We start from the raw sequence: 22,452 nt of genomic DNA, 5'->3' as shown, positions 1-22,452 counted from the left end.
AACACAAAATTTACTAGGTAAGAAGACTGGTACTATGCTGAGACTACAATTGGCTTGATTTAAAAAAGGAAATAAAAGAACTGGTGCAGGAGAGAAGGTGATTATTTAATCTATGGGTGTTAGGGTGAGGTTAGATAAGAATAAGAAGTTCTGGTATGTTACTACATAGTAAGGAGACTATAACAGTTAAATGATGTATATTTCAAACATTGGTAAAAAAAGAATTTTGAATGCTTTCACCATAAAGAAATGAAAAATGTTTCAGGAGGTAGCTATGTTTAATTTTTTTCAACCATTACACAGTGTATAAATGTATTTGAAATAATACATGGTACCCCTTAATATGCTCAATTTTATGTATGTTAAAAATAAATTTAGGGCTGGGGATGTGGCTCAAGCGGTGGCGCGCTCGCCTGGCATGCGTGCGGCCTGGGTTCGATCCTCAGCACCACATACCAACAAAGATGTTGTGTCCGCCGAGAACTAAAAAATAAATATTAAAAATTCTCTCTCTCTCTCTCACTCTCTCTCCTCTCTCACTCTCTCTTTAAAAAAAAAATAAATTTAATTAAAAAGAAAGGCCTAACCACCTCAAGAAAAAATATTCATTCATGTTCCTACTTCATATCCTCTCAGATCCCACTATGCTCTCTGCACAGCCTCAAAGAGGATTAGAAGGACTGAGGGAGCAGACAGAGACAGGGGCAGGATTTCCAAGGAGAAAGTGGTTCTGTGGGGATGGGGAAACAGTCATAATAGCAGGCTGCAAGGTAAGGAACAGCTCGGAGAAGAAAAACAGCACCTGCAGGGGGGAAGCCATGGGTCCAGCCATGGTTTTAATTTTAAAGTTCACATAGTGGGAATTTAACCCCCAAATTCATATGCTACTTTGGGGTCCTTGAGGGGCAATTAGATTTAGATGAGATTAAGAGGGAGGAACACCACGATAGCATGAGTGATTGTAACCAGCATGCTTGCTCTGTCTCACCACGTGATGTCCTCTACCAGGCTATAAAGTAGGAAGACAGCCCTCATTAGATGCCAATGCCAGGCTCTTGGACTTCCCAGCCTCCAAAACCATAAGCCAAATAAATAAATATCAATTCTTTATAAATTAAAACAAATAAATAAGATTCTGAATAGTAGGGTCAAAAGTATTTTCAGTTTTGTAGAGTTAGTGGCAGAAACAAATATCCCAAGGGAATGAAAGACTATAATTTTAAATTTTTCAAAAACTTCAAATATATTTACAGCAATTTATTTTCTTCCTTTTATATCTTGCCTTTTATTATTTTCCCAGTGTACCATGGTAAGACCTCCACTAGGAAGGTTATAAAAACAATGCTAATGAGCAAACTTTTCTTAACTACTAATTTAAATTCAAGGAAGGAAAATTTTTAATATTTTCTTGTTAAAAATAATTTCTACAGATTTTGCTATTATTGCCTAAATACAATAATAGCAAAGAAATGCCATTCCTTGGTCAAGGAAATACCATTCCAATCTTAATTTGAGTTTCCATCATACAGTACTAAGTAATTTTTTTCATTGCATCTATAGACTATATAATATGGATTTTCTCCTGTATTTTGTTAATGTGATGAATAATAATTACAGATCTTCTATGTGACTCTACCTTCACATTTCTGGAATAAACTCAGATTGGTAATTTATCTTTCTTTAAAAAAATTAAATATTCAAATTCCCAGTAATTTTTAAGATTTTGAATCTATTTTAATAAATAAAATAAGCTTAATTTTTTTCACATACACTTTTTAAATTAGGGTTACACTGGACTTTCATTGAATTAATTTGAAGATATAGTTCTTTTTTATTCTCTGGAAATAATTTACATAAGAATGAAGTGATTTGACCCTGGAATCCATTATTAAAGAGAATTCAGCTCTAAAATCATTCAGATCAGCTATGATCTGATATGAGAACATTTTAAACAATTGATTTCATATTTTTTATATGATATGAGAACATTTTAAACAATTGATTCCATATTTTTAATAGTTTTAAGATTATTTAGACCTCCGTTTTCCTCTTAAGTTTGGTAACTTGTTTTTCTAGTAACTTGTCAATATCTTGAAAGTCTTCAAATTCACCACACAAAATTTTACAGTACTATTTTCAGTTCTATGCAATCTTTGTCTATTAAACTTATGACTTCTTTGATATTCAACTTTTTTTCTACTTCATCGATGTTTGCTCATAGTTTTATTAATACTAATTCTTATCTTCTATTATTTTCTTTATTCTAATATTCCTTTTCTATTTTAAGTTAAATGCACAGCTCCTTCATTGTTAGCTTTCTTTTCTTTCTTATTTTTTGGTACCAGGGATTGAACCCAGGGGCACATAATCACTGAACTACATCCCCAAACCTTTTTCTTTTTCTTTTGAGACAGGGTCTTGCTAAGTTGCTTAGGGTGTCACTCAATTGCTGAGGCTGGCTTTAAATTTGAAATCCTCCTGCCTTAGCTTCCAGAGTTGCTAGGATTACAGGTACATACTACCATGCCCAGCCAATTTTTCTTCTTTTCTAACACAGCATTTATGATCATAAAGTTTCCTTTGAATATAATTTTCACTGTATTCTACAAGTTTTGACTGATGGTATGTTTATTATCATTGAGTTGTAAACAATTTTAAATTTCTATTATACTTTCTTCTTTGTTCTACTGGCTATTTAAAGAAAGAATAACCATATGTATAAGTATTTTTTTTTAAAAAAAACTTATGCTTTTGTTTTTTCTTCTAAGTTAATTGTAGTCACAGAATACAGTTTGCATATTTGATTCTTTGGAAAGTGTTAACTTGTACTTAGTAGAATGGTAAATATCTGGTTTTTATAATTGTTCTTTGTGTATTTCTGAGAATGCAATCTTCATTAAATCATGCTTAACTTCCACAAGTCTGCTAAAGATAGAGCTTTTAAAATCCATGAATTATTAGCAATTGAGATAGGTATGTAAAAATTTCCTAGTAAGATGGTAAATTTTGTGTATAGTTTGGTCAAATTTTGATTCGTACAATTTGACTCCATGTCATTAGGTGCATTCAAGTTTAGAATTGGTACATTTATTTCCCTGGTAAGTTGGGTTTATTACCTTCAGTTGTGACTTTATTTCTCTCTAATAATGTTTGTCTTTTAAGTCTACTTTGTAAATGCTATGCAACGTTTTCAGGTTTTTTGTTGTTGTTAGTATTTGCCTGAAATATCATTTTCTTTCTTTCTTTCTTTTTTCCCTCCCTCCCTCCCTCCCTCCCTCCCTCCCTCCCTCCCTCCCTCCCTCCCTCCCTCCTTCCTTCCTTCCTTCCTTCCTTCCTTCCTTCCTTCCTTCCTTCCTTCCTTCCTTCCTTCCTTCCTTCCTTCCTTCCTTCCTTCCTTTTTTTTTGTGTGTGATGCTTTGGATTGAACCCAGGGCCTTGTGCATGCGAGAAAAGCACTCTACCAACTAAGCTATATCCCCAGCCCCTGAAATATCATTTTCTAACCTTTTACTTTCTTTTTAAAATTTTTAAATTTTTCCATATTTTTATTGATGTGTTATAATTACACATAATAGATTTATTTTTACATATTAATACATGCACACAATATAATTTGGTCAACATCATTTCCTCCCTTTTTCCCTCCTTCTAATCCCCTTTCTCTACTCATCTCCCTTCTATTTGCAGGAGAACCTACCACCATTCTTTTCCTCGTTTTTTATCTTTAGCTTCCACATAAGAGATAATACATAGGATCCTTGACTTTCTGAGTTTGACCTATTTTGCTTAAAATAATGCTTTCAAGTTCAATCCATTTTTCTATAAATGACATAATTTCATTCATTTTTCTTTATGGCTGAATAAAACTCCATTGTGCCCATATACCACATTTTCTTTATCCATTCATCCACTGACAGATACTTAGGTTGGTTCATAATTTGGCTATTGTGAATTGTGCTGCTATAAACATAAGAATGCATATTTATTACTATAGTTTGCTAATTTTAATTCTTTAGGACAAATACCAAGGAGTGGTATTACTGGATCATATAGTGATATATCATATATTCCTAGTCTTTTGAGAAAACTCCATACTGATTTGCTTAGTGTCTAACCTTTTGTTTTCAAAAGAGTAACCCTATTAGTTATCTTTTAGCACATTGCTGTTGTATTTCCATTGTAGTATTATCACAGTTTGTAACTTATTGTATTTATATCTTATTTATTATCTGTCTATCCTACCTAGATTTTCTTAGAGCATTAATATCAAGCAGGAAATTTATATAGTTTGAGAAGCACAAATTTTAATACTAATACAGGATGAAAGAGTACTTTTTTTTTCTTAGAAAACAATTCACCAAAATAGAGACAATGAGATAATAAATATTAGAAACCAACCAGTTATCGTGGGAAAAAACTAAAATTATCTAAAAAGATATTCCCCTACAATAAACCTAGATCATTTCACAAGCAAATATTAACAAACTTTAAAGGAATAATTAAGCTATTTAAACAACTGATGCAGATAATAGAAAAGTACAAGTTTTATTTAGCAAAGCAAATACCAAACTGATACTGAAACCAAATTGTAGAAACAATGCCTACTTAAGGATCTCAAAAGTACTAAGCAAAATAACAGCAACAGAATCCAACATTAAACTATGTCTATGTGATCATGTTTGGTTTATTCAAAGAGCATGGGTAGTTGAATATTAGCAAATCTAATGAGAATAATTCCTCAAGATCATCAGGTCAAAAGTGGAAAATCATTATGATCATTTCCACTGATGCTAAAAGGACTTTAATACAGTCAACCAAAACCCATATAATAAAAAAGGTACATATTTCTTTAGTGATTTAAAAAAGAACCTGTGAGTGTAGGCACATACATGCTCTTATGTTGAAGAAAGAAATCAACCTAAAAACCAAGATCATTCTTACTGGGGAAATACTAGAATAAGTAATGGTACACCATGAGCCACAGGTTATTTACAACACCATTTTTGTAAATAAACTGTTATTGGAACCACAGCTACAACCATTCATTTGCATATTGCCTATAGCTACTTTTATACAACAGAAGTCTGAGAAGCTGCAACAGAAACTGGCATATGAAGTAAAAAATATTATCTGGCCCTTCAAAGTGTAAGTTGAACAACACTTAGACTAGGAGCATTTCCATTAGAGTTAGGAAAAGTCTAAGATGTTTATCATCATTCACTGATGTTTTGATGATATCATCCAATGCAATTAGACAAGAATATTAGATCTTTCGTTTTTGCAACTGTTTCCATTTCTGTGAAACAATCACTGATTTCCCTCTTGAGGTTGCCCATTCTCTTTAGCCAATGCTTCACATGTATAGCAATGGCAACTGTAATTTATTCATTCCTAACTCAACTAAATTGACCTTTTATCTTATTTATCTGTTTTTCTTGTACTAGGTACTGGGGATTGAACCCAGGGGCACTTTACCACTAAGCTACATCCCCAGCCCCTTTTATTTTTTGAGATAGAGTCTCACTAAGTTGCTTAGGGTCTTGATAAGTTGCTGGGGGTGGTCTTGAACTTGTGAACCTCCTGCCTTGCCCTCCTGAGTTGCTGGGATCACAGGCATATGCCATCTCATGCAGCTTAAATGGACCTTTTAAATGTACACATTTTCCTTAAAAAGCAAAGTGACAGCATACATTATATCTCTGTAGAAGATACTGACTAGTATTCTTAATTGTCCCTTTTAAAAGCATCATGAAAAAAAATCAGTAGAGCCTGTTGGTTCTGAATGGGTTCTAAAAAGGTATTCAGAGGCATACCCAACATTTAAATGTGATATATACCATTACTGTACAATACACATCAAAAAACAAATAAGAAGGTAAATCTCACTGTTTTAACATACCCTTCCTGAAGAGATAATTCTTGGTTTTCTTCTTCAGGGCCACTGCTATCACTCTGCAGCTCGGGTTCATTCTCATCTTTTCCTGGCAGAGTCTCCCAGCTTTCATCACTTGAGGACTGATCTTTTTCTGTACCAGAAAATCGATGAGGCAAAGAAGCAGACCATTCCCCATCACTACATTCTGAACTGCAAATCAAAACAGAAATAAAATATATCATCATTACATGTTCAGTTAGTTTTATCATTAGAAATATTAACCAGGCAGCACGGTATAGAGGGGACAGCTGATGTCACACATGCTTAGGTGTTAATTCAATTTTTAAAACATTTTTTAAAAATTCAGAAATAGATTCAGCAGAATTAATTCTTTCAAATGAGCAGGGCATATGGCAAATTGCAGACATGTCACATTATTTTTTTCTTTTACTGACGCATATAACTCCATTGTGCTTACGTATAGGCTTTCAATAGTTTTGATGTATTTCTAAATAATATTTTAAATAAAATTTGGTAATCACAAATACTATCTGGATTAAATAATAAATTTATTGCTCACCTGATCTGACTGAAATAACTTTCTAATTACATACTGACATGTAATGACTTACATTCTGTGTATAAATTTCAACTACTACCATAAAAAAAAAAACACAATTTTTATTTTTTTTTATTTTTGGTACCAGGGATTGAACCCAGGGGCACTTTGACCACTGAGCCACATCTCCCACCCTATTTTGTATTTTATTTAGGGACAGGATCTCACTCAGTTGCTTAGTGCCTCACTAAACTGCTGAGGTTGGTTTTGAACTTGCAATCCTCCTGCCTGTGGAGCCACTGGGATTAAAGGCTTGTGCCACCGTGCTCAGCACAAAACACTTTTAAAAGGATATTCAAATTCCTAAGAAGGAGCACTGAATAAAAAATGAATTTTAGTTCAACAGAATATTTAGATAGGGAAACAAAAGGTAAAATAAAGAGGATTAATAATGAACTTCATAAAACTCAGAAAATTTCATTTGGCTAATCTGGTTTTATTTTACTTTTTTGGGGGAGGGGGCTGCTTGATTGTTTCTCTTTTGGCAGTAACTGGGGATTTTATCTTAGCTCATATTTTGGAAGGAAGTGATAATTGGTAGGAAATTACATGATATAATGCTATAAATATCTAGTGAGTTCCTCCTTTTATAGAAAGATGAATCAAGAGATCAAGATGCTATTAATAAACAGCAGAGCAGCACTAATCTAAGCTCCAAGAGGTTTATTAGAAGCAAAAAATTAAAAAATAAAAATAACCAACTTCCAATTTTGAGTCAACAATGGGTAGCAGGGTACAAATATCCTAGAGAAGGAATGCAATATAGTTAGGTACAGCAACTAAAGAATGTTCAGTTGGGTACGAACCAAAGTAATTTGTGTTCTGTGAAATGTTCTGTGACCCAAAGAATAATCTAAGATCAAGTAAACCATTTCTAGACTTATATAAGCATCAATATCTAAAACAAGATATGGTTTTAAAGGAGTTTATTAAACTCCTTTAAGATTCCTTGACTACGAAGTTTCCTAAATTACTAACTTCAATTTTGATATATTTTTAACAATATAAGATTTCTGTGTAAAATGGCAATTTCCAACATACTTATATAAAAGACCACATTTAAAATATTTAACTCAAGAATACAGCCTGTCCAGAAACATAACAAATAAAACTTCTGTACTTTCCCAGATTAATGAAATAAATTATGGAATAGCTCTAAATGTCAATACAAAAGGAATGGCAGCCGGACACTACGGCACATGCCTGTAATCCCAGCTGCTTGAGAGGCTGAGGCAGGAGGATGGCAAGTTCAAAGCCAGGCTCAGCAACCTAGCAAGACCCTGTTTCAAAATTAAAAATAAAAAAAGGGCTGGGGATGTGGCTCAGTGGTTAAATGCCCCTGGGTTCAAAAGTCAATATATTTTAAGAAATCTATGTCAAAGATAAGCAAACTACAAACTTTGGGTCAAACCTACCCCTACTACCTATTTAAATTGTGAACTAAAAATAGTTTTACGCGTTTATCTTGGTTCTGCCTCTTGGTCAGCAAAGCCTAAAATATTGACTATCTGACCCTTTTTTAAAAAGTTTGCAGATCCTGTGTCTATGTTATTATTACTCATTACACATAACCCTCACCTCTAAGGAGACAACATCTGAATGTACAGATGTTATTTTTTTTATTATTGTTAACTGCTCATTGATCATTTTTTAGATTTCTCACCCTCCTTTCAAAAGTTATATTTTTATTATGAAATTCATTTCTAAATGAGTCTCTTTCCTCAATTTCCTATTTGCTAATGGCATTACCATGCTCTCATTTAAAAAACCACTTATCTTTGATTCTTCCCTAATCTTTCATGTTTAAATACTTTCTTACTTTTCATTCTTTTTTGCGCAAACACTCTTATGTATCTCCCCCATTTCTACTTAAAAAAAAAAAAAAGTTCTCTGGTTCAGTGCTGTTATCCAAACCTAGACCTCTCTAGTCAACTCTTAATTGATCTTCCTGAATTTAATCCTATTCCTTCAACTCACTTAAAAAAAAAATCCATCCTGAGTAACAATATAATTTCTTTTCAACTTATATTAAATGGTACATTTATAGTATAATACTCCAAAAACCTTTAATAGCTCTTTTTTTCTTAAAGCAGTATTTCAAAAACTTAAGCCATGTACTGATCATCTTCAGGATTTTGCTACAGTTGCATAAAAACACTATGTCCTGGGCTGGGGTTGTGGCTCAGTGGTAGAGTGCTCACCTAGCAAGTACGAGGTACTGAGTTTGATCTTTGGCACTATATAAATGTAAAATAAAGACATTGTATCCACTTAAAAATAAAAAAATAAATTTCATAAAAAACAAAACAAAACAAAACAAAAACACTGTGTCCTAAGGAACAACAGGTGAGAATACAGGTTCTGCAGTTAGCTTTTCTGGACTTGAACCTACCACTTACTAGCACTGAAAACTTCTCTGTACCATTATATGCTGCCCTCAAACAGAGTGGGCAGCTGAACTTAAGATCACTTGTGTGAATTTTCAGGGACACCAAATAAAACACAGTTTTACCTTTACAATTTACCTTTACACAAGCTTCAAGATGGATTCCCCGCTCTCAGCCTCAGGCTCCCCAAAAGAGAGAGCAAGAGAAAGTCACAAGAGGCTGACAAGAGAGGCAATACATTCGGAAGTGAGCTTTTATTGGGGGGACTCTTGTTCTTAGAAAGTTCTATCCAAAAACGGGCAGAAGGGGCAGGATTACAAGGAACAGGTGAGTGTAAGTCAACCCTAGAGGCACATCCCACAAAGAAGACTCCTTATCATTGGAGCTAGACCCCGCCCAAGCCACAGTGAATGCAGTGGTTGGTCAGAATCTGAGGTATCAGGACTGGAAGGGTGTGGTCATTCACTGTGGCTCCCCATAATTATATCCTCACTATCATGTACATATAATGCAGTATCTAGTAACTTGGTGAGTTCATGTGAGGGATAAGTATAATTTATCAATCACTTTAAGAGGGCCTGGAAAATAATAAGACATCAATAAATCCCAGGTTTAATGTGCCAGCTATATTTTTAAAAATTCTCAAATAAATAAACAATGATAAAAATAAAAACACTTCTATGTACCACCTGATGTCCTTCACCCACTTTCTTTCTTTTTTTTTTTTTTTGGTGATGCTTGGGATTGAACCCAGGGCCTAGTGCATGCAAGGCAAGCATTCTACCAACTGAGCTATATCCCCAATTCTATGGGACCCACTTTTGAAATACTGGCATACATAATAAAAACATTAAACTTCTTTGAGAACCATTATTAGTCATTACACTATGATTCAAGAACATTCATACAACCAACTCTTCCCTTAGACAAACGCTCTATTCCAAACCTTAGTCCCAAATCATAAAATTTTGCCAAAACAATTTTTCTCACCATCAAGACCCTTCACAATAACTTCACCCTATTTTCCTCACTGAGAACTAGATCACCTCATTTCTTTCAAGATTCTTCTATGTAAAATTGCAGATTCTGTTTTCCAATTATTTCATGAACTAGAATTATTGCTTTTTCAGTCCAACTCATTATAGTACAGCTGCTTCTTTAACATATCATTTATTTTTCGTAAGTGTTAAATAAAATTTGTGGGAGTTCATGGACCTGGTAATCTGAGCTGGGTTCATCAAAGCAAACCAACAGAATTTAATCATATGAAGTAAGCTTTGCTTGGCTGTAGGAAGTCCTGCAGCCAATTAACTAAGATGTAACCAAATGACCAACCAATAAACTAAGCTGTAGTCAATTAAATTGTTTTCCATTTCTCATCTCCATCTTTCTACAAATGCTGCCTGATCACATTGCTGGTATGTGTTGAATTGGGAGCTGCCCAATTATGAATTGTTTTTGTTTTGCTCAAATAAAGTCTACTAATTTAATTGGTCTAAGGAATTTCCCTTTTCTATAAGTGCAAAGTCCTAGGTTCTTTAATAATTTACCAGTAGTGTCCAAGGAGCCTGAATAATAAAATGCTTAAAAACTCTTGGAGGGTACTAAAGACTGTGCAACCACATGATTTTAAATAGAGAAATTTTAATTCACAATTAGCTTTTTGAAAAGAGCCAACAATTAACACTTTCAAGTATGTTCTAAAAGTTACTTTACATTTCTGATGAGTGAGAAATATTAGTATATGAACAATTTCTATTACTATTTCATTGTCAATGTTATTTTCTCTGACAAATTTCAAACTTAATGTCTATTACCAATTTGTAACTCTAAAAATCTAAACTGCTTCCGAGCATTAGTAAAAGGAGACTATTCAATTATAATACAGATTTTCTAATATTAAAAAAATTAAACAAAAATCCTACTGTGGGCAATTTCTTTACTTAAGAACTTAAGAAACAAAGCACTATTTAACATCAGGTGAAAGTTCCAGTCACTACTGCCTTTTCCTTAACACGGGTGGTGGAACCCTATATTGCTAAGAACAAGGTTTGAAATCAGATTTGGGTTGGAATCCTGTCTCAGTTACTTACTAGTGATGCAAGCTTGGGCAATAAACTTCAGTGAGGTCACATTTCCTCATCTATGAAATAGGGATATTAATATTCGCTTTTCAAGCCTATAGTGATATTTAGATGAATATTGCAGACAAAAAGTACAACTTTTGGAAACAGCAAACATTTAAAAAAGACAACCATTATTTCTTTCATAACATAATCTATCTCTTCAGACATTTCAGTGGATTTCCTACCAGCACACTACTATTTTCCTTTTTAACAAAAGAAAACCTACTCTACATCCTCCAGTTTGTCTATATTTAATAACAATTATCAGCTTCCTGGTGACCCACTAAACTTTTGTCTTCCTTTATACCAGAGGTTACACTCTGGCCGAGAATCAAGTTAGGTCACCTGCCTGCCTTCTCAAGACCTAGAAAATGAGTTTGTTTGTTTTATACTTTACATGGTTATATACATAATATTCTTGATTTTTGCCTTTGGCCCACAAAGCCTAAAATATTTACTATATGAATACTCTTTAAGAAAAAGGCAGACCTCTGATATCCAGAAAAGAGTTAGCAAAGAAGAAACCAACCTAGCTCAATGGAAGAGAAACTGTAGGGAAGGATGAATAAATAGCCTGAAGAGTACAAGTCAAGGAAAATGGATTCTGCGAAAAGATGAACAGATGTGGAAATTAGGAGGTCACTGTTAACATTAGAGAATATAGAACTAATACTGGAAATTGGATTTTAAGGCAGTTACTATATGTGGAATATGAACACTAAAAATTTAGCAGTGAAAGAGAAAACAAACAGGACAAGTGTTAACTGAGCAAAGATAAAGTGAAGGTTTTGCCCAGAATTTAGAAAAAAATTCAAGCTTGAGAGGAAGAAAGATACAATCTAGGGGCAAGGATAATAAATAAGTAAGGTGCCAGAAGTAACTATTGGCACAAAGTAATTATCAGCACAGAATTAGAAAAACTACTTCTCTATTGAAGAAGAAATTAAAAATAACATTCTAATACAAAGGAGACAAAGTACACGTTTATTTTAACCTATCTAGGAAAGCAAGGAAACAAAGTTATCCACTAAGATTGACAGGAGTATATGGAATGAAAAACAAAAAGATTTAAAAATATTTTCACTAACAGAAAGCAACAGAATAAATAGGATTTTAAAAGCAGGTAAGTTAAGCATTTTAAAATTCTCAAAGTAAAAACCAAAGAAAGTACCTCCTTGATCTCCATATGGTCTTTCATTGGTATCGTTCCCAAGAAGCATTTAAAGTGACATTCAAAAGTAGACAACTTACTCAAATGTTACCACTTTATCCATTCAGTTGTGAAGCAAAGGAAATTTTTCATATAGAAGTAAAATTATATGTGATTTACAGACAGACAAAAATACTTTAGATATAAATTACAGGCAGAAATAAGATTTCTAAGTAAAACCAACCCAAGTAATCTTTCATTCCCTAATTCCCCAAGGAAACGATAGGTTTGTCTTTTCTGCCATTTACCTCATTTTTATGAAATTCTATAGAGGAACCTAGGGAAAGTGAAATTTTTGAAAATTTTGTTATCTGACATAATTTTCATTCTAGGACATTTCACCACTACTAACATTGAACTGTGATGCAATATGCCGATACAAATGGAGTATATTCAAATATATAAGGCTACTTAAACTTAGTTAACAAGACCCAGATGTCTGTGCTTTTTTGAATTATGCCTATCTTTTATTACTTTCTTTTCCCTTTATACCAGGATGTTGTAACACAACAACTTCCGAGCATGCCTGAGGAACACATTCATTTATCTATAATTTACTACTAAATTTCTGTGAACTTGGAAACAAGATAAAAAGTTTGCTAAAATGTTGCAGCATGTGCTTAAAGATCTTTGTTTAGGCTGTTTATAGATGTTTTATTTGTTGCTGTGGTTGTCAAGGGACCTCTTTCTTCATGACTCTCAACTAACTTATATAGAATACAAAAAAGCTTAATAGCCTCAACAATGAGTTTCTTCATAACAACAATTTTGTCTTCTTCATAAGGCTGCTGAATACCATGTGTACAGGGATCACTATTATCATACATTTATAGAGCACATGAAATAAACCCTAGTACTTAAGAAAATTTCAATAAACCTTATTGAAATCAATATATCAAGCTGAAATCAACTAAATGGCAAATATTCATTTTATTCTCCCAATAATATCAATAAAAATAGTTGTCCTGACATTTCCCTTAATTATTTTTATTATTTTGTAACATTTTTAAAGGAAAGTTAAGTCCTAGGAACAGAAAAACCCTAAAAAAACCCCCTCGAGTGCTATAAGGAATGATCAGCAGATGGCATGCCTCTCTTCAAAACAGGCCCAAGTTTAACAGGTACTAACTAGTATTGCTGAAAGTTTTTTTTTTTTTTTTTTTTTTTTTTAACTCAACATCTTATTCTCAGTTACTAAAGTTCTCAAGGTATATTTCAAAACGGTAAGGTGCTAACCTTAACTCTTTGGTCTAATTCCAAGTCTTGTAATTATATGCTGTCTATTAAAATTCCCTTTGCAGTTCTAATTTAATAAGGTGGTGCTCCATTTCTGTCAAGGAGCCTAGAGCAATGCTACCAGCTGCAATGCTTATCCCCACAGAGTGTAACATTTCAGATGTGATTAAGTGATCCCTTAGAATTTTCAGGGAAGAAGGCAATCATGCATTTTTAAAAATATTTTTCCACATATTAAAAAAATCCATATTTTTTAAAAAGTAGCCCAAGTTCTGATATCTAAAAAAATGTCACAATAAATTTTAGTTATGTTCTTGGTGTTTTATTTGTTGCCTTTTTATTTTTTTTTTTTAATTTTATTTTGAACTGGGTTTGAACCCAGAGATGTTCTTCACCACCGAGTTTTAATCCCTAGTCTTTTTTAAGAGGCTGACATCTACTTACTTACTTACTTACTTATTTATATGCAGTGCTGAGGATCAAACCCAAGGCCTCACACATGCCAGGCAAGTGCTCTACCACTGAGCCTCAGCCTCTGGAGTCACTGGGATTACTGTCTTCTGCCACTATCCCTGCATGATTTATCACTTTTATAATATAACCATGACCCCCCCCCCCAAAAAAAAAGTGTTTCAAGTATATCACCTTTAGTATTACATAGCAGATAAATCAACTCAAACAAAACAAAACAAAAGCTCACAGACGCAAATTGAGAATCAGCTTTTTATATTTTGCTTCTCAAAAAACAGAAAAGTTGAGCCACCATTTCCCTATTTCTCCAATCTGCTAATATCATCGCTGCACAGGGCAACAGTAAAACATCAGGTAGATGAACAAGGGGCAAAATGAAACTAAACAGAATGGTATGGCTATTCAACTTTAACCTTCAGAGGCATCACATTAAAAGGCATTCGGGCATCTATAATATTTGGAAGGGAGTTAGTATAGAAAAACAGAATGAAGAAGCATAGAAATAAAATTACTCCTTGACACTATTCTGACTACTGAAATAAGGTCCTAAAATATATATTTGTATGCAAATATAAGTGGAATGGAAAGGAGAAGCACTATGCTTCAGAACTTATTTCTGTGATCTTAAAAAACAAAAAACACCCAAGTTGTTTCTAGCATTTCAATGTGTCTTAAATAATGCTACAAAATCAGTTCCATTATTATGGCACACCCTAATACAAGTTCTGTAAGTCAATGTTACTAATGTTTCTATTAACTATAAGTGTTTATCCTATCTGTATATTCTATTTGTTAGGAAAATAATAAACAAACAAACAAACAAAAAAAAAAAAAAACACTGAATTCGGTGACACATGTCTGTAATCCCAGTGGCTCAGGAGGCTGAGGCAGGAGGATGGCAAATTCAAAGCTAGCCTCAGCAAAAGTGAGCAACTAAATGAGACCCTATCTCCAAATAAAATACAAAATAGGGCTGGGCATCTGGTTCACTGGTTGAGTGCCTCTGAGTTTAATCCCCAGTTACTGCCCTCCCCTGCAAACAAACAAACAAACAAAACCAGTCATCATTAATAATGCTAACATATTACTTCAGGAAAAAAAATTACAAATAAATATACTAAGAAAATACCATATAACCATTTAAAGTCCAGAGTCCTTCTAGGCAAAGTAACATTTCCATAGCTGGGGGGAGGTTCAAGCCCTTGAACCAAAACAAAAAAACCCAAACCCAGAAGCTAAAGAAACTACCCTTTTTCTGAGGGCTGACAAACATGATATTTCATTAACTTCATCATATGATATTCAACCTGACCATTAAAAAAACAAGCAAAACTATGGGGTTTCCATTTTTGATTAGTGTTCTCACAATGGTGAAGGCATAGTCAAGTTAAGCAATTTTCTTCTAAGAATCAAAAATATAACTAAGAAAAAATGCAACAACCTTATGTTTTCCAAAAGATAGATTATCAAAGACCTTTTCTTTCATAGTAACCTAGAGATACAAGAGAGGTTCACAATCCAATCCAAAAATCTTAGGGTTGAATATGTTGAGGAATTTAGATATACCCTGCCCCCCACCCCCAATACACACCAGGTTTAGAAATACTACTTAACAACACCCAAGGCATTCAGGCCAACAACTAATAACTGAGCAGATTCATGTTTCTGTATTAAAATGCATGAATACTTGAAAAAAGGGCCTCATTTTAGAGCAGATTCAGATCAGCTATCAAGAAGGTTAACATTGGGTCAAGTTTTTGTAGCCAATTTCTGTTTTCATAATTTTGTGGATTTTGAATAAAAAGCTGTAGAATCAAACTGAAAAAACAGAAGTCAAGCAAAACTTCTTAACTAAATTTACTCTTAGCTTAAAAAACAGTACACTAAAATTTTCTGCTATCCCTTAAAGCTTATAAGCTTCATGATAGCAATAGAAATTATATTTTAGTTGTTTTCTAAAATAAATTGAACATACTATATTATACTTAATTCATACTTAACAATCAAATGTTCACTATTTTATGACATGAAGTAAAGTTCATTCATATTTGAAATGATAAATTTTTTCCTTTATGCTACCATCTAGTTAAAAAAAAGATGATTATTTTACTAGTTAATAAAATCTTACAATTGCACTGTCAGGGTTGTAACAGCTTAAAAGGATGCATGAAAGTTTGGACTCTGAGGAGGTGAAAATTCACCAGTTTTACAGACAAATTCTCCATTTTGTTCTGATGTCCTATAGTTTAGGAGGGGGAAAAAAGGAATTGTGTATGTAAAAGGAGTCAGAATGCTGAGGATAAGAAAAGTTACACATTCTCTTGAAAATAGCATAGTACAGTGAAGAACACAGCCTCTGGAGTTAAGAATAGGAACTCAAATTCCAGCTTTATCATTCAGTCACTTTGTAACCTTAGAAGTTAGTTAATTCTTTATGCTTCAGTTCCTCAGTTACTATTGGGGGACATAGCAGTGCTTACAAACGTAGTGGTTGATGATAATTTTTAAATGCTAACAAATATAAATAAATAAAAAGTAAACCTAATGAAAGGAAGAGAAACAGGAAGAACCAATAAAAAGGGAAATAGATGACATTAACAACTACTTGCAAGCTTAATGCAATATTACTAGTCAATGATTCCTGTGATTTTAATCACTTTTTAAACCCCAAACTGGCTTTATGTAGAATTTTTTAATATAACAAACAGGTACTTTGCATTTCATTCATTGAAATACTATGAATTGAAATAATTAGCATCTTTACCCTTAATAACTAATAATCATTATCTGAATTTCTAATTTCTGTAGATTGTTATAATGTCTAAAACAAAGTACCTATGAAAAATTCTAACGATTAATGCTCGCTAAGAATATTTATAAGTCAAAATATCTAAGTTCCTGATCGTACCCAAGAGCCCATCAAGCCTCACACTAGAAATAAACCACTTTATTCAACATAATCTGACCAAGTACTTCCTGAGGACTTACCTATCTTCATCTTTGTCATAGAGTTGGTAATAATCTCCACAGCCATTCCAAAAGCTGTTATCCCGAACTTCTTGCCTTCCGGCTGTGGCTCCACTTTCAGGTGTTACATGGTGATGTTCTGTTTCCCTTTGTGTAACTCTTGAGTAGGGTGGATCCAAGAACATACAGTCATGTTCTCCATCATATTCTTCACATTTTATTAAGGGGTCATCTGAGCCACTCTCCTCAACTTCCAAAGCCTCCCTCCATCTCTGAACACTTCTTTGTTTAGCCTCATGCCTATTAAAACCCACTTCTTGGTCCACCTGACTTGCACTTATCACTTTTCTAACTTTTGGCCTCACTACCTGTTCAGGAGAACTTCCACGGTTTTTGTCCCTATCACTGCCATTTTGTTCACTACAAATACGCTCAGGAATACAGGTGGCATCTTCAGTTGAATTTTCTGTTTGTCTTTCCTGGTCAGTATTATCTTGTTTCTTTCTAACAACTTCATCTTCAGAAGAGGACCTCTTTAATTCCTGGCCGTTCTGATGGACAAACTCAGTATCACCAGTGGAATTTTTCACTAAAGGTGCTGAATCTAACACTTCAAACTCATCTCTTATTTCACAGTTAAGAGAGGGAACTGGTGAAAGACCATTGTATGCCTCTGCCTCTCCATTTTCCAACTCAATTACTGTATTGCCTAATGCATCCTGATATTTATCACCTTCCACAACTTGTACAGAAAGTTGAAGATGGTCATTATCCTCTCCGTGTTTGCCTTCTGGATCATAAGAGTCACTATGAACCAACGCAATTCCATTTTGGACACTTGAGGCATTACAAGCTCCTGGAGTGTATTCTCCCTCAGAGTGATTAGGAACATTCTCACTGCTTCCTAAGATCTCCCTGCCTTCCTCACTCTGGTGCACAGCAGCAGCGGGTGGACTGCTCTCAATGGTTTGATCCAATGCTGTACCACATGTGGGAATTTCTGTTTCACTTTTTTCAAATATGGGTTCATTGGGTAAAGAATGAGCTTGATCCAATGCACTGGAACCTTCATAGAGAACAAAAGAAGACATTTTGAAAAGATTAATTTAGATAAAATTTTATGGAATAACTATCATTTATGTGGAAATTATACCAATTATTACCTATTTGAAAATGAGTGATGTGGCAATTGATTTTATTGCTTCCTAACTTAATTGGCAAGGCAGAATGGTTACCCTAAGAGTTCATTTATGCCCTGTGTAGATTCTCAATATATTCTCCCTCATATTTCTTTTGCAGATGGTTTTTTGCCTAAGTAATACCTAAAACCTTCTGCAAGCCACATAAAGGAGAAGCTTATGAGAGAATAAACAATGGGAAGTATAAGTGGAGTAATGGAGTAATTAATGTGCCCTTGCTGTAATCTCAAATTTACCTACTTTTATTACATACAGGTGGAAAAAAAGAAAAAAGAAAAAATTTCTTAAGTACTTATGAAAGACATCAACAAGCAATAGAATCTAAGAGAAGTGAGACACCATTGTGTTTTGATGTTAATTCAAAAGACTGTGTCTGTTTCTAGACACATGATTTCTATCTCCAAAATGAACTGTTGTAAGATATTTATAATGAGTTCATTTTAGATGTATTATAGCTATGACTGAAAAAAAACAACAAAAAATTCAGTATGTTGACTCTCTTTGCCATAGATTGTCAAAAGTCTAAAACATGAATCAAATAAAATCTATACCATAAACTACTCTAAGCATGACTATCTTTCATCATTAATTTAATAATAAAGACAGATATTTGTTGGAACAAAAATTTATAAATTATAAAATAAATGAAGTTTAATCTTATCACAAGCTTCTTTATTAGAATGACCTTAACTACTAATCCAAATTCTTAGATAAAAATGACAGTAAAAATATTCTAGAATTACTGCTTGAGATAAAATGAGGATGGTGAATTCAGTTAAAAATGTATAATTACCCTCACTAAGTGGGTCAGGTATTTTCCCTTTATTTTTGCTTAATGATTATTTGTCTGTTTTGCCTATTAGATTGTATCCTCCTTAAGAACCAAGATGATTTTTGGTTTTGTTTTATTATGATAAATATACGTAACATAAAATTTACCACCTCAACCATTTTTAAGTTCACTGATATTAAGTACATTCATGTTGTTGTATAGCTGCCACTATCATCCATTTCTAGAACTTTCTTCAACTTTCCAAACCAATACTCTTATCTGTTAAACAGTTATTTCCCTTTCGACCCGGCAATCAGCATTCTACTTTCTGACCACTTTAGGTACCTCACATAAGTGGAATCATGTAGCATTTGTCTTTTTGTGTCTGGCTTATTTAATTTAGCACAGTGTCATCAAGGTTCATCCATATTGTAGCATATGTCAGAATCTTCTTCCTTCTTAAGGCTGAATAATGTTCCATTGTATGTATGAGGCATATTTTATTTATCCATTTATCTGTTGATGAACACTTGGCTGTTGTAAATAATAATGCTAAGAGAATGGCCGTACAAAATTACACTTTGAGACCCTACTGTCAGTTCTTTTCGGTATATCCTTAGAAATGGAACTTATTAAATCACACAAAGTGTGTGTGTGTGTGTGTGTGTGGGGGGGGGGGGGTGTCTGTGTGCGCATGCTAGGAATTGAACCCCAGGGCACTCTACTACTGAGCTACATTACCAGCCCTTTCTCTTTTCATTTTGAGACAGAATCTCACTAAGTTGCTGAGGCTGGCCTCAAACTTAGGATCCTGCCCAGCCTCCAAAGTCACTGGGATTATAGGCATCTACCACCACACTCAGCCTATTTTTAATAAATCTCCATACTATTTTCCATTTTGCATTCCTATTAATAACCCTATAATAACATGTTACATACCTGAGGAATTTTCCTTTGGAACATCATCTAGTTCCAACACTTCATAGTCATCACCAGCCCGACCTAAGCTTCTTTCATGTCTGGTCATACATGGTTTAAAACTGACATAGGCATGTCTTCTTCCATATCTCCTGCCTGTAATTGTCTGATAGCCTCCTGCTGGTTTGGGCCAACCAGCCTTGTTGGAGTCTTGATCCATTGCTGAAGAAAACATCAACAACAAAAGAAGGACATCAATGATAACTAGTTAGAGAGGAACTAACATTTATATTATCATTTACTAAATCATATGCTACTGAATATCAAGTGCACCTTATTAGTATCTTAAAACCTCTTTTTCACACACTAAATAAGACAACATGAAATATTTCATAATGCAACTTAGTTGCCTCTTCCTTTCAAAATTTGGTTCTTCTAAGGTATCAAAGGTATTTTGGATTTTTTTTTTCCCCAGTACTGGGGATTGAATTCAGGGATGCTTTAAGCACTGAACTACCCCAGCCCTTTTTAGTTTTTACTTTGAGACATGGTCTTGCTAAGTTGCTTAGGGCCTCAATCATTTGCTGCAGCTGGCCTTGAACTTGTGATTCTTCTGCCTTAGCCTCTCTAGTTGCTGCGATTACAGGCATGTGTCACCATGCCTGGCTGGTATTTTATATTTTTATAATGAAATCCACCAGAAAATATTTTTTATATACCAAATTATTATACCACCAAAGCTCTCTCTGGATTGGAGAATCATCTTCCAAATAACCTAAATAAAGTACCTTCCATATAAGTGCTCAATATGAATATAATGAATTCCTAGAACACAATATGATGGTTTCAGTTCCTTTCAGGAATAAATACATTCCTATCAAAGGTGATAGGTAACTTCTTAAAATGGTATGTGTTCCATGCAGATCACAATAAAACATGTCCCAAAGCCTAGGGTCAATAAAATTCTCCATAAGAAAACAGTCACGGACCAAGTTAAACAGATGCTACCTTATCTACCAAATCTATGTGTGAATGGTATACATTATGGTAAAAAAAAAAAGCCACCAACATTTAAATGTGGATGTTAACTTTTGATGACTGAATGATACATAATAAATAGTAAACAGTAGCATCTTTTACTAAATAGCATATTATATTTATACACATATATATAAAGTCTAAGTTTGTTTAGTCAATCATATAATATACATATAGTAGGCAGGAGCAGAATGTGTACCGAATAGTCAAAAATGGAACAGTTTCATACTTTTGTTTTCCTATATTAAAATAATAACTTCTGAGCATCAAAGAAAAACATGTGTATATAACACAATATCAAATGTTTCACTATCTTATTTAATCCCTTAAACAACCTTTAGGTGGATTCTGTATTCTATTTTGAAAATAGAAAAACCAAAGTTAAAATAAAGTGTTTAGGCCATTTGTCCAAAAGTCTAAGAACCAATATCATTAACAACCAAACGAATAGTCTCTACTGTGGAAGGCACAACAGAAGCCAAGGGGTATGGAAAAGAATATCAGAATTTCCACTTATTTTATATCAAAAGTTAGAAATTAAGCTTTACAAATATACAATACATGAATCAAAACTAGCCTTTATAGTTTAGTTAAAACTAGCCTTTAAACCATATATCAGATGATGACATGTCACATATTACACAAAAGGTATACAGAGAGAAGTATACAGAAGAGAAAAACAAGAAGTCTTTAATGTAGAAGAACTACATCCTCCTTACCTGAAGGCTCCTTTTCAGTGTACTGTGACATATATGGCAGTTTCTGTGTGCCCAATTTAGTAGAATTAAGGATGTGATTTAGTTTTACTCACACAATGGATAAGCTGCAAAAGATTCCTACAAAGAAATAATGTATTGAACAAATATTAGTAATGAAAGCACAAAATAAAAATGGGAAGATTGATACTTCTCCTCCTAGTTAAATTTGTTAGCTTTATAATTTAGAAAAAACATAACCTGATCTGACAAATCAAACACCCTCAAAACTATCAAAACAAGCTATATGAAATTCAGATTTATATCTGCTCTTGATAAATCTTGCCCTTGGTATATATCATCCTTATTATTGCCACTGACAATACACATATAATTTATAAGTATAAGCAAATACATTGGAAAAAATGCTGGCTGAGATACATGGCTAACCAAACTATTTGTGAGTCTACTATAATGCTATCACTGCTTCTTCATCAAGTACTATTCTCCCTTTACCCCTAAAATTGTTAAAATTCTTAAATGTAAGAATGCAAACTCAGTTTTTAAAATGTTTAATGGCTAATAATAATATGTGTAAATAATGATGTATTTATTCTTCACAACACTCAACTGATGAAATAAACCCAAATAAGTCTAGTCTAAGTCACAAGAAACTACAATGTACCATTTAACACAAAAAAAAACTTTCTTCTGTTTTGAAATGAAACCATCTATTTACTCCTTGAGAAGTTGCAACTAGTGGCTTTTATTTTAAACTTAATAAAGGCTCAATTTTTTTTTTTTATTTAAAGAAACCTTAGTTATTTAAACACTTGAGCCACTGCATTTGCCTACCATTAGTCCAAAAGATGACAGCTCAGCAAATGAGTTTAATTGTGTGTGTTATTTTTCTGACCACTAACAGTTACATATTAGCAT

General features: G+C 33.5%; 1 protein-coding gene across 1 annotated transcript in view; it reads right to left on the bottom strand.

Moving 5' to 3' along the window:
- PJA2 (praja ring finger ubiquitin ligase 2) overlaps positions 1–22,452 on the bottom strand; it is a 70,258-nt gene that overhangs the window by 25,234 nt on the left and 22,572 nt on the right. Inside the window, exons 2-5 of the mRNA XM_081311159.1 lie at positions 21,538–21,654; positions 19,802–20,002; positions 16,913–17,957; positions 5,900–6,085 (exon numbers count right to left, since the gene is read on the bottom strand). Of these exons, the coding sequence (XP_081167285.1) occupies positions 5,900–6,085; positions 16,913–17,957; positions 19,802–20,002; positions 21,538–21,568 (1,463 nt within the window). The 5' untranslated portion in view covers positions 21,569–21,654. The remainder of the gene's footprint in view (positions 1–5,899; positions 6,086–16,912; positions 17,958–19,801; positions 20,003–21,537; positions 21,655–22,452) is intronic.

Source organism: Spermophilus citellus (genome assembly GCF_964194105.1).
Source record: "Spermophilus citellus genome assembly, chromosome: 1".
Classification (NCBI taxonomy): domain Eukaryota; kingdom Metazoa; phylum Chordata; class Mammalia; order Rodentia; family Sciuridae; genus Spermophilus; species Spermophilus citellus.
Note: the sequence above shows the minus strand (reverse complement) of the source record. Positions and strands in the feature narration are given on the sequence as shown.